Raw genomic sequence first — 12,636 nt, forward strand, 5'->3', positions numbered from 1 at the left:
TTTTTTATTTTCTGTCTTGGAACGAGCCAATTTTTGCGAAAAACCATGAAAACCAGTTATATAAGACCGTTGACAAAGTATTTAATCGCAGATTTTTATATTTAAGTTTAAAAATGGACGTTTTATGCATTTTTCTTAAACCGTTAGTAACGGTTTAAGCAATAAAACATTAACTTTCGAAAGGAAATATAAAATCTACGATCTGATTTTTGTCAGCAATCAAATATCATTGGTTTGCAGATATTTACGCAAAAATTTGCTCTTTTCAAGACAAAAAATAAAAAAGTTGTAAAAATGGTATATCTGGAAGAGTGCAGCTTTAGTATTAAAATCTTTCTGTCTTACTTTTTGGCAACGGCTACTTTTCTTAAATTGAGGTGAATATTTCTGTCAATGCAGTCATTTCTTTACCATTCACATTATGATATAATCAGTTTTGACTCGATAATAAGGGTGATATTGGTTATTACCAATTTTTGAGAAATTACAATATGCTTCAGTTGTAATTTGTTTTAAAAGGTAGTGCATATGTACTCGTTGTTTTCGCTTGTGAAAATAACCATTGCGAATATAAAATACTGCCATTTAACAAGCTGCCTGTGTCAGATTTGGTTGTTGGATTTTTCACTTTTTGTCTATATAGATCAATCAACTTTACTTTCAAATTGACATTTCAAGTTTAATACCATATCATTCCAGGTAGGAATTTTCATTTTGCGACCAGTCATGTTCAGTGTGATGACCCTGTCGCTCGGTACATACCTGGTGAAACCTTTCTTTCCCACGTGCACAGAACCTCCAGATCTTCCGGTCAAACTTTTCACTATCCTTGCTAGTTGTACGTTGTTTTAAATGGTATATGTACGTAATTTTAGTAAGGTTAATGTGACTTTAAGTCATAGACATATCACATACCACCCTGATATACATTATAGGCATTGCAGGTTTTATACGCATGCATAGTTTTGAGAAACAGACTTCATGGCCAGGTTTCGGCGGCAGCTTTTTCACTCAACCACTAAAACGTAGAAATAACTGTTCAGTGTCTCAAAATTATCGAGAACACAATAAAACATTGATGAGTGTCCAGGGGCCGTATTTCATAATGCACCAGTCAATTGTAAGCACGCCCCCTCCCCCAGGTCCGGGGAATAGTGGGGACTATGACTTTCGGTCCAGCTAACCCCGGGTAAAATCCCCGCTGTGCGGGGACGAACAGATGGTAAAATCCCCGCCAAATGCCCTCGCACCCCAGGGACCCTAGGTAAGGACCATTCCCCGCTATATTTTGCGCGAAGACAAAACCACCGCATTCACCCGGCACTGCGGGGCCACCTGAAAGGTAAAAACACGGCCCATTTCCCCGGCTATCCCCGGTACACCCTCAGACCTGGGGGGCGGGGGCGTGGTTACAACTGAATAGTGCATAAGCATCCAAGTGAACATTTACAACTTAGAGAGAATTTTTTAATTTTTGACATTTATGTTCTTGTATATTATGAACAGTCAATGTTCTATAGGGGCCGTATTCAATAAGCAGCTTAGTGAATGTATTCAACTTTCAGAATTTCGTAATTTTTTAACAAAGATTCTTTTAAATTCCCGCTCTTTTTCATCAGATTTATTCACATGCATATATTGTTTGGACCATGTCTTGCTTATGTTCATGCTTTTGGTGTACAAACACTGTTTGTATTCTTAAAATTAAAATTATAAAAACGGCATTTTTTCACTAAGTTCATGATTTTTACTAAGATGCTGATTGAATACGGCCCCTGGACTCGTACTCAATAATAGCTTGCGTCTGAGTATGGGACTCGGGCTTAGAAAAGGTGAATCTTAAAAGTTTAAAAAGCTTTTGATAACACTCCCTTTGACGGAAGGTGTGTGATTGATAGTAGAACAGTTATTTGAAATCGATAGAGCTTTTTATTTTACAATTTTGCTTTCGCAAAAGTGGTTTTTAAACGATATTAAAAATTGCAGTTTTGAATCTTGAGTGTAAAAAATTAGATTCAAAATGACAGTGAATATGGGCCCTGATGACTGCAAGTAATTGTGTATAGATAGTTTATTCACTATAAGCTTAAAGCCAATGAGTAATACATATTTCAAACGATAATATAGAGAATAAAACATTTCCGGTATGCACAATGATAATACTTTTCTTACAATTTTCATCAATTTCTATATCAGACACATATATATTTTCAAAACGATTAAAAATTGAATGTGAGATGATGCAATCCAATACAATTTTCAACTGAATATATATATATCATTTTCAACAATAAATTTACAAGTGAGAATGTTAATTTGGTTGAATAATGATTTATAGAAGCATTGCCTTATTCGAGAAATTTTTAAGATATCCATGTATACAACTTGGTTTCAGCCTTTCTTGCAGCCATCAATATGTACAGTGTGAAAATGGCCACAATGCTCCAGAATATCACAACTGTTACTAAGCTTGTGGCCATTAGCGTCATAACAATAGGAGGACTGTATACGATTTGTTCAGGTTTGTAACAATAGTTTTAGATTTATATTTTGCAAAAATCATTTTGCTCCATATTGATATTTAATAAAAGTATATCGGATATTTCACCTTTTTGGGTGTTTGTCATTTGAAAACGTGGACATCGGGAAGATAAACATAGCAAATGTATTTTTATGATTCCCCCAAAACACCCTATAAAGTACTTTTTGCATGAACATCAAAGTTTCAACATCTTCCTTAACAAAATATCTTCGGTTCGAATCGAAATTATCTTAAGTTCAACACTATGGTTTTGTGCGTTTATACTACGGAAATGACACCGTGGAATAAGAAAAAACACACACTAATATTATGAGTGCGTAAACGGCATTGTGTTACACATCCTGTTTATGCCGTTTTTAGCAGTATAATATAATATCACCCATTTCATGTATTTTCTGTTTTGTTCGCCTAATTTGTTTCTTCAAATGATATAGAAGTCCAAGGCCTTAAAAGAGTGGTTTAAATCTTAACATTTTAAGCAGTTAAAGCACTTATTTCAGATGGTTTCTTCAAAAGAAAAATGTCATTCAAGACATCATTGTATAATATAAAGTTTATATCGAAGTGTTTTCAACCTCAATTTTTTCTGCTTATGAATATATTAAGCAAAAACGTTTGCAAACTCAATAATGCATGTAGGTGTTTTATATATTACGTTATAAAAAAATGCAAATATAGGCCATTTTAGGTATCGTGCGATATCTGTCCTGCATTAATATTTCTATGTATGTATTTTTTATTGAAACTAAGAGCATTATTGGCCAGCGAATGTCATGATCAAAACAATTCTTCCACGCTATAGTCACGCCGACGGCACAAGTTGGCATTTAAACTTTTGAGTGGTCTTTATCGTTATGGCTAGATAACATTCTTGTACATTTTCAATTGAAAGATATTACCGTGTGTATTGAAAATGAAAGATATTACCGTGTGTATTGTTATGTTCATATTTTCCCCATTTATTGCCAGTTTCTCATACATTTGTTTTTACTTGGAAACAACTTTGACATATCTATTTTTTCGAGTTTGATTCAGGATTTCATTTAGCAATGTCGAGTTATCTTTGCTTTAATTCATCTGATTTTGTTCGTTCTGACACTGCCATGTTCTGACCCTTCTTTCTTACACTGCTTTTAACCGATCTGTTTTGTTACTACTATTTTGACCTTGCTATGTTCTGACCTTGCTATGTTTTGACCTTGCTATGTTCTGACCTTGCTATGTTCTGACCTTGCTATGTTTTGACCTTGCTATGTTCTGACCTTGCTATGTTATGACCTTGCTATGTTTTTATCTTGCTATGTTCTGACCTTGCTATGTTCTGACCTTGCTATGTTTTGACCTTGATATGTTTTGACATTGATATATGTTGACCTTGAGATATGTTGACCTTGCTGTGTGTTTACCTTGCTTTGTTTTGACCATGTTATATATGACACGGATGAATTTTGACACAGTGACTGCTGTTTTTACCCAGCTATGTTTTAACACTGCTGTTTTGACACTTCTGTTATGAACTTGTTATATTTTGACACTGCTATTTTTGAGTCTGCTTTTTACCCACTGCTGTTTTTGAAGTATTATGTATTGAACATGTTTACTCTTCTTTGGTTTGAAATTGATATATGTTTTGAACATGCATTATTTTGGCCATGTTATTTTTTTTAACATATTATGATTCAAACATGCACTGTTTGGACCATGCCAAAAGTTGAATGGTTGAGTCCATTGACTTGGAGATTTACACATGCTATGCTTTGACCATGTTTTGCCTTCTCTATGCTTCAGGACAAACTGAGTATATCAGTGACGGGTTCCAGGGTACGAGAAAAGATCCCTCTCTCATGGCCATTGCATTCTACAACGGCCTCTGGGCTTATGACGGCTGGTATATCCCTACAACACAAGCATCTGTTGATAAATGATTTATTTATATGAATACCTTTGGCGTTTGACCAAATTATTTCTGTAGGCAGCCTTCATATGCTTTCGTCATAAGTCAGTTGTTCTGTATCAATATTTCAACAATGATATGTGTGTATGTTTCTTTCAAATAAGTCGTGTGTTATGTTTGTTTATAATATGATGCCTATGTCTTAATGTGTTACTTTCTTTAAATAAAGTTATTATTATTATTATTATTATTATTATTATTATTATTATTATTATTATTATTATTATTATTATTATATAACTGTTTCTGTCCATAATTGTTGCATCTTGATTCCATAAACGGCTTTATATTTTTCACAGGAACAATCTGAATTTCATAACAGAAGAACTGAAAAATCCTGAGAAGTGAGTACAATGATTTTACATAGAATCTGATTTTGTTTTAATATTAAATTTGTTTGAATAATAGTTTTTAATTGCAATACATATGATTACCTTGCAAAGCGGTTATACCGTCATTTATTTCTCAAGCTATTCTGATGCATGTGTGGTCTGTTTGTAAAACACGTACGTGTTGTGTCTCTTTTGCCCTGTGCTTGTGCCTTTAAATAGACTTACAGCCCCTATAACAGTTAGACGACATGAAGTAAAATGCTTAATGATTAAAAATAGGCGGATCGAGTTAGCAAATATTATTACTTCAGGTTATCTAACTGGCTTAGAATGCAACCTCTTGTCTGATACATTGTTAACGCAAAATCTGACGCAAGGAGAGTGTTCCGGTTGAGTGACAGTAGGCGGTCTCTTAAAGGCCTCGTTTAAGCCTCTTATAAGTGGCCCCCCACTCCCCCCCCCCATAAAAAAACAACAACAACAATAACAAACAAACATGTATTTGTACACAACCTCTGTTAATTGATTTTAATCTAATTGCCTAATTGTCTTATCAGATCTCCGATCTGAGTATCCTGCTGTGCAGTTTTGGATGTTTTATTATAAAAATGGACCCTAAATGGCCATGAGCCAATAAACGAATACACAGGATATTGGCCCGTACGGTGACACCAGTGCAAGTAGCAGAAGATGCACAGCAGGGGATTATCATGCCAAACATTCCTTAAACTAGGCCTTTAAACACTCGCGCAACTGAAATGCTTAATGATTAAGTCTAGCACTTAATTTATGCATATCTGCAATTTCATTGTCTACAAGAGCAGGTTGTATTCTGAGTCGCTTTAATTGTATTATTGTAACCAGGTCGCTACAATTTGATCGTCCAAATAAAGATATGTTGAACAAGATATTTGTTTCAGAAATCTCCCTCGGGCTATCATGTTGGGTATCCCATTAGTTACGTTTGCATACGTTTGTGCCAACGTGGGTTTCTTCGCAGTCATGTCAAGGGAAGAAATACTGCTTTCCAGAGCTGTCGCAGTGGTATGTTTCCATTTGTTGTATAGTTCGTTTTGTGAATATTTTCTGATTGGTGTGTAGGGCGTTGTTGCTGTTTTTGAGATCAAATTATCAGTGAAAACTTTCGTTAGGTCTTGAACCTTAAGACCTTAACAGACATCGTTAAATTTTTGTCTACTGGGATTGTTTTATGTCGAGAGGAGATTAAAACATACTATACATATTGCAGTGTAATGAATGAAGTACGATATTTAATACATGAAGTTAGTCAGTTTACACTTCACATGATGTGCATAAAAATTGCTGTAGCAATATGGCTTGTATCTATCAGAATTGCCCATACACTTGTTTCAGGGCTGGGCCGATTCCATGTTGGGTGTCATGGCATGGATAATGCCAGTATTTGTTGTCCTTTCTTGTCTGGGCTCCGCCAACGGTGTTATGTTTGCAACGGGCAGGTAAACAAAGGGACTCGCTTATGATTTGTAAAATGCACTTTTTACGAAACAAAAATATTTTATATGGATATAAAACGCGGCAAATCATTAGGAGTGACACAATTAAGATACTGACAGCTGAACAAACATTCAACAAATGTTGATATTCGTTAAATTTTTGTCTTTGAAGACTACAAATTTGATAACATGACACGGCCTGTCAATCAAAAGCCGGTCGATACCCGACTGACCAATCAGCGTCTAGATAAGGCGGGGCTTATCACTTGTCCTTTGCTATCAGCCATGATATCCGACAGTCTGCACTTGGTCCGCCCGGTTAGCTCAATCGGTAGAGCGTTGGACTGTGAATCGGACAACCCTGGTTAAATTCCCGGGCGGGTCACTCTGGGACCCTTCAATGTGCTCAGGCCGGACCCGGAGTATAAACTACTAACACCAGTCTGCACGTATCAACAGTAGTGTAATTACATTGTTTCCCATGCAAATATGTTTTTCATAACCGAAAGATAATCAGGATAATAAAGGAAATCCATAATACTGACATTTTCCCTTAATGCTGCTCAAAATCTGCATTTCATTGTACTTGTTGATAACAAAGTTACCTTTTAGTATGTAGACTATTTCAACCCTCTTAATGGACATGTATTAATCGTTAATGTAACCTTGCATAATATACGTATATTATTCATTATTTTTTAAATAGGAACTATCATTACGAGTAATCAGAATTAGTGTGTAATATTGACAATATCATGCAATTAATTTATTTTTATCTAAAAATTTGTCTCCTTTTTGTGCGTTAAATTTTTAATCCGAAGCATAAACATTTGCTGTTATGTTTGTTTGGACATACTTTTAGGGGGGAAAAGGTAACTTAGTTGATTTGATTTACATATTTTTTAATCTAGATACAATACCTATATCGTCAACTATGGTTTATAGGTCCGTGGTATCATATAACGTTAGGTCGCATAAAGTAAATATTAATAAGTATCATCATTTCTAACTTCTTTATTACTCGTTCGAACAGTTTTGCATTTTATTTAATATGGATTTTTGTGAGCTTTGATGTTAGTTTTGGCCCATAGCATGTATTTGCTGAAAGTGCCTATAAACTAAAACTGAAACTGATATTAATACATTAAGAGGAACATTAAGGTAGTTATATCAATATTAATAATTCATTACATTTGTTAACAACAGGTGATTCTCTATGGGGAAAGGAAGAAATACAGCAAAACCCATTTGAGTTTTGACATTTGATATAAACAAACGTCGTTTTTAGTTGATTTTCGTAAAGGCAATGAATACAGTTTTGTTTCCCTTTATTTGAGTTTTAAAAAGACACTCTTGCCGTAACAAAATTCCGACGTTATTTAGAAATAAATCATTTTGAAGTTTCGACAAAAAATCATTTCTACCGCAATCATACAGAGCATTCAACATAATATAATGATGAACTGATGTAATGTTATACTTGCTTTTATTGTCATGTTTTATTGAAGATCATGTTTTATTTATCTTATTGTCAAGTATTACTTCTGTATCATTATCGTCTGCTTCTTCCTAATTGTCGGATGGCTCTTACTAAGGAGTCACGTGACACTATAGGGCGTAGCTGTATTGCAATCGGTGTCAATTCAGCAAAAGATTGTAGCGTGATTTGTGATGGATATTATCACGTGATATTATTCAATGTATTCGAAACAGGTTATATACATCCGTTATGGCCTAGCATTGACGGCGTCAGGTGTTTAATTTTCTCTTGACTTTACCGGAGTCGGTTCACTCCCAACCAGAATATTATTCTATACTTCAGTTTATTTTTTTCTGCAATATCGGTATCAAAACGTAAAATAGTTATAAAAAGTGATTTCAGATGCATTACGTTGAAAAATTATTTTGAAAAACATGAGAGGGTCCCTTTAATCTTTCGTCATCAATGTTAATACTTATTCTTGTTAATCATAAGTTATTCATGAACAAAACAGTACACCAACAACAACAACAACAACATTAACAATGATGAGTATAGTAATTATATAATAATAATAATAATAATGATAATAATAATAATAGAAATAATAGAAAATCTTTAAAATAATGATTACAATTGATAATACATAACGGCGATGTCCTTAAATACATATGCTTATTATTTCACTGAACACACTTTAAAAGATCATGTCGGCGTCTCTTAAATTGTTTTTAAGCCTAATGTGTTGAATGATGCTTACTCTTTAATATATCAATATTTTTTATTTAAGACTTTGTTTCGCCTCTGCACGAGATGGACATTTTCCAACCATTTTGTCCTATATACATGTGAAAAGGCTAACACCTGTGCCCTCAATTGCCTTCACGGTAAATATGATGAAAACTAATGAAAACAAAGTAAAATCATTTTATTTAAAAGAATCTTGTGTGCGACTGTTGCTATGTTTTCTTTATTTATTAGTTTTTTCAAAAAGTGATATTTTCCTTGTACGTTATGTTTATATATCGTTATAAGGAAAAAAAATCTCTGTAAACATAATCATTGTTCGAAATATTCCCAAACTTCATCCATATTCTTAGTATACATGTTAATTCAAAACATCTTAAACAAATTCAGCTGCTGATGTCAATCCTGGTAATAATTCCCTCAGACCTGACCACTTTGATCGACTTCTACGGTTTTTGCATATGGTTGGCTTACGGTGTTACCGTTTTTGCTCTGTTGGTACTGAGATACACGGAACCCAAGCTCTCAAGGCCCTACAAGGTCCGTATGTAATAAAGCAGGGGGGAGTTTATTGTATTGTTAAATGTAGCAAAAATTGAGCAAACAACAAGTGTATAAACAAACAAGAGACAAAAACACGGAACAGCACACTTCCTTTATCTTGATATAACTGGGATTCCAATTGTCTGGTGACCAGTATAAACATAAACGCGGCAGTTTTGAAACATTCTGAAGCTTAAATTAGCATTTGGCACCAATTATAATACCGAATAAACTGGTGGCAATGTCACTGGTCATTGTCTGTGCCACTTGATACTAAAGGTTTAGTATTAAACAATAGTTTGTAAGTTGTTTGTAGTCTTAAAGTGTCGAGTCTCCTAACTCTAACCCTTGTCAAGAAAGTAAAATTTTAATAAATATTATACAAAAATCAAGAAAAACAAGTGTTCATCTATTTTCAGATTGTATTTCTAAGCATTCACGTGAGTTTTACGCCCTGCATCATTTTGCATATTGAAGTGTATAAAAAGTATGTGCGCTGTCCATTAAGGTTGCCAATTAAATGAGAATGTCTTCTTCGATTTCAGGTGCCGATATTTGTGCCTATCTTTGTACTACTGATGTCTATTTATCTGGTGATTTCGCCTATTATACAGACGGGACGGCTTACTTTCTTTTATGCAATACTATTTATTTTCTCCGGGGTATTTGTCTACTTTCCTTTTATATACTTTGGACGCAAGATTCCTCAATTAGGTATGTTTGATACCAGCTCAGAAATCTTACATGTAAATGCTGCTTTACTTAATTTTAAACATACTTATTACCCATGGATTTCGTCAAATGTTCGTGTTGCCTTTGAGGTCTTCTACCTCTTACGGCGAGGAATAATAACTACAATGTTTGTATAAATTTTCGGAAAGAATGTCTATATTTATATCATTCTTAAACATTTCAATGATTTTATACCTTCATTTTTAAAGAAACTGCCAATTTTAAATAACGGCAGGCCCTAAAAATGAACGTGAACTGACTATGTCTGTTTCAATGGATACTAAGCAAAGTCATGTATTATTCAACACCTAGATATGATTTTATGGTCACCATATTATTAAATAAAAAACTATTTTTGGTAAAATGAAGGTTCGAAAAAAAAAATGGGCTCATTTTTGTGTGTTTTTTTATTAGGCTTGTAGAGTGTACTTTTTCATATACTAGACGTAGAACAAAATAACCTAGTGTTTTTCCAATCATTGTTAACACAGCAGTCGCAATAAGGGAAAACACGTTCAATTGAATAGATGGATGCGACCTTGCTGAAATTGTATGCGTTTTTGCTCAAATACAACATTTAAAAAGAATATCGCAGGAAAATGATGTCAAATTATTTTGAGATCATGATTTTCCTAAAGCACGCCGCAGGAAATCTTACGTACGAAAGAAGGACGTTAATCGACGTCGTAACGGGTAGAATACCTTAATGAGCTTGAATTGTCAGTGACTTTTGATGTTTCTTTTATTTTTGTTTTACAGAATTTGGCCTTTGATAAGATATTAATAAGTTTTTGTGTCTGTGTTTTTTTCAGAGCACGTATACAGATTTCTACAAATACTTTTTGAAGTTGTTCCTCCGAAAAATCATAATGATTAGCGAACGTTTTGAACAATGATTGAACCTTGGATTGTTCGCGAATGAGTGCTACCATTATTAATGTAAGGAAAGCACTCAATGTTCTACATACAAGTTCACGTAAAATTGTTTCATTTTTTGTCATTATTTTGATGGTTGTTATGCACCAGTCAATTGTAATCATGGCCCCCAGGTCCGGGGAATAGCGGGGACTTTGACTCTTGGTCTAGCCAATCCCGGGTAAAATCCCCACCCTGCGGGGACACACTGCGGGTAAAATCCCCGCAAAATGCCACCGCATCCCGCGGACATACTATGTAAGGCGCATTCCCCGCTATTTCCGGCGCGAAAACAAAACCACCGCATTCACTCGGCACTGCGGAGCCACCTGGAAGGTAAAAAAAACGGCCCATTTCCCCCGCCATCCCCGGTATACCTCAGGACCTGGGGGCAAGGGGTGGGGTACAATTGACTGCTACATAATCCACCTTCAAACAAAGACAAATTAGAATGAAGATGCATCAATTTCTGTATAGAAAAGTGTGCAATTCTGTGTGTATAAACATATATATTTTTATATCTTATTTATCGTATAGTGGCAGTAAAAGCGGTGTCATTAAATTGGGATTAAATCTTGAACCAGTTCGCGTATAAGTTTCCTTAGTTTGTTATTTGATAATTAATTCATGGATACCATACACTATTTATAAATGTTAAATGACTTCCGTTCCAAATTGTTGAATAAGAAATTTGATTCAATAGCGGACTTTAATTTACATAATTAGTAAACCGAACATAATGTCATGAAATGTAAGACAGTTTATGTACATGTAGTTGATACTTGTTTAAGTCGGCCAAGAAACACTGAATGCATGACAAGTTTTACTCAAAAACATACTTTCTTCAACTTTGCATAAATATATAGATTTAGAAATCTTAAAACTGGCTGACATAATACTTTAACAAAAGGACATGACCTAAGAAGATAATAGCTAAAACCTCGAGTCCATTTTTATTTGAAAGAGTCATGAAATTAATATGTTTATTTTAGTACCAAAATGTGATTTTGAAACCTTATAACTAGTACTGCAGTCTTACTAGTGACGCAGTCGTTCCAAGTCACAAAATGTTATAAGTGAGGGAGTTGACCTTTGAAGATAATGTCGATAACCTTGTCACTATAGTCAAACAAGCGGCACTTTAAGTTATTTAAGTAGTACCATACGATATGAACAATCTTTGATACGCCTGTTTAATCTAAAACTGTTCTATATCTTGATTACTGTTTTGAAAAACAGTCTGTTTGTTTTTAATTTTTGTATCATTATATTTTATTATTGTTTATATAACAATTTCAATTGTATATAGTTGTTGAACAACTTTTTCTCATTTATACATTAATTGCTCAATATATTCACTCTTGTTGCCCAGTTTTGTGTAAATGATGACAAAGCAATGCACATGTATGGTTTATTTCACATCTCGTCACCCATTATTCACCATGCTTTATATCAGAAATGTACAGTTGACGGTCAATGATGCATATGACAAAACATTTTTGTATCCTATTGTCCTATATAATGTAAATATTATTTGTATCCTATTATCCTCTCTAGTGTAAAACCATTTTTGTATCCTATTATCCTATATAATGTAAATGTTATTTGTATCCTATTATCCTATATAATGTAAAGATTATTTGTATCCTATTATCCTATATAATGTTAATATTATAAACAAAACATCATATCGATCATATTTCCATTTCCGTTATTTGTGTAATGATATTGTATAGTGTTGTTTCTTTTACAAATTGTTATGTTTTTATGCTATTTATATTGAAAATAAGCAAGGAAACATTTGTTGCTTTCTGTTTTATTAACATTTCCACCATTCCATGCAAGAAACGAACATGCGTTACAGATAATAAGACCTAGTAACATAAGCGCGTATGACATGAAATTTAGACAATGGT

The 12,636-nt window shown here is 33.9% G+C and overlaps 1 protein-coding gene across 2 annotated transcripts in view; it reads left to right on the forward strand.

The window, feature by feature from the left end:
• The window catches only part of LOC128244680 (b(0,+)-type amino acid transporter 1-like), a 28,374-nt gene extending 16,545 nt beyond the window's left edge, over window positions 1-11,829 (forward strand). Inside the window, exons 5-14 of one of the 2 annotated variants that reach the window (XM_052962714.1) lie at window positions 700-838; window positions 2,396-2,521; window positions 4,331-4,430; window positions 4,796-4,840; window positions 5,749-5,872; window positions 6,203-6,306; window positions 8,574-8,670; window positions 8,921-9,070; window positions 9,619-9,787; window positions 10,618-11,829. In XM_052962714.1, the coding sequence (XP_052818674.1) occupies window positions 700-838; window positions 2,396-2,521; window positions 4,331-4,430; window positions 4,796-4,840; window positions 5,749-5,872; window positions 6,203-6,306; window positions 8,574-8,670; window positions 8,921-9,070; window positions 9,619-9,787; window positions 10,618-10,682 (1,119 nt within the window). In that variant the 3' untranslated portion in view covers window positions 10,683-11,829. Of the gene's footprint in view, window positions 1-699; window positions 839-2,395; window positions 2,522-4,330; window positions 4,431-4,795; window positions 4,841-5,748; window positions 5,873-6,202; window positions 6,307-8,573; window positions 8,671-8,920; window positions 9,071-9,618; window positions 9,788-10,296; window positions 10,438-10,617 lie in introns of those variants that run through there. The other variant, XM_052962715.1, reaches the window with a different exon arrangement.
• Window positions 11,830-12,636: the final 807 nt, after the last annotated feature.

Source organism: Mya arenaria, chromosome 8 (genome assembly GCF_026914265.1).
Source record: "Mya arenaria isolate MELC-2E11 chromosome 8, ASM2691426v1".
Taxonomy (NCBI): domain Eukaryota; kingdom Metazoa; phylum Mollusca; class Bivalvia; order Myida; family Myidae; genus Mya; species Mya arenaria.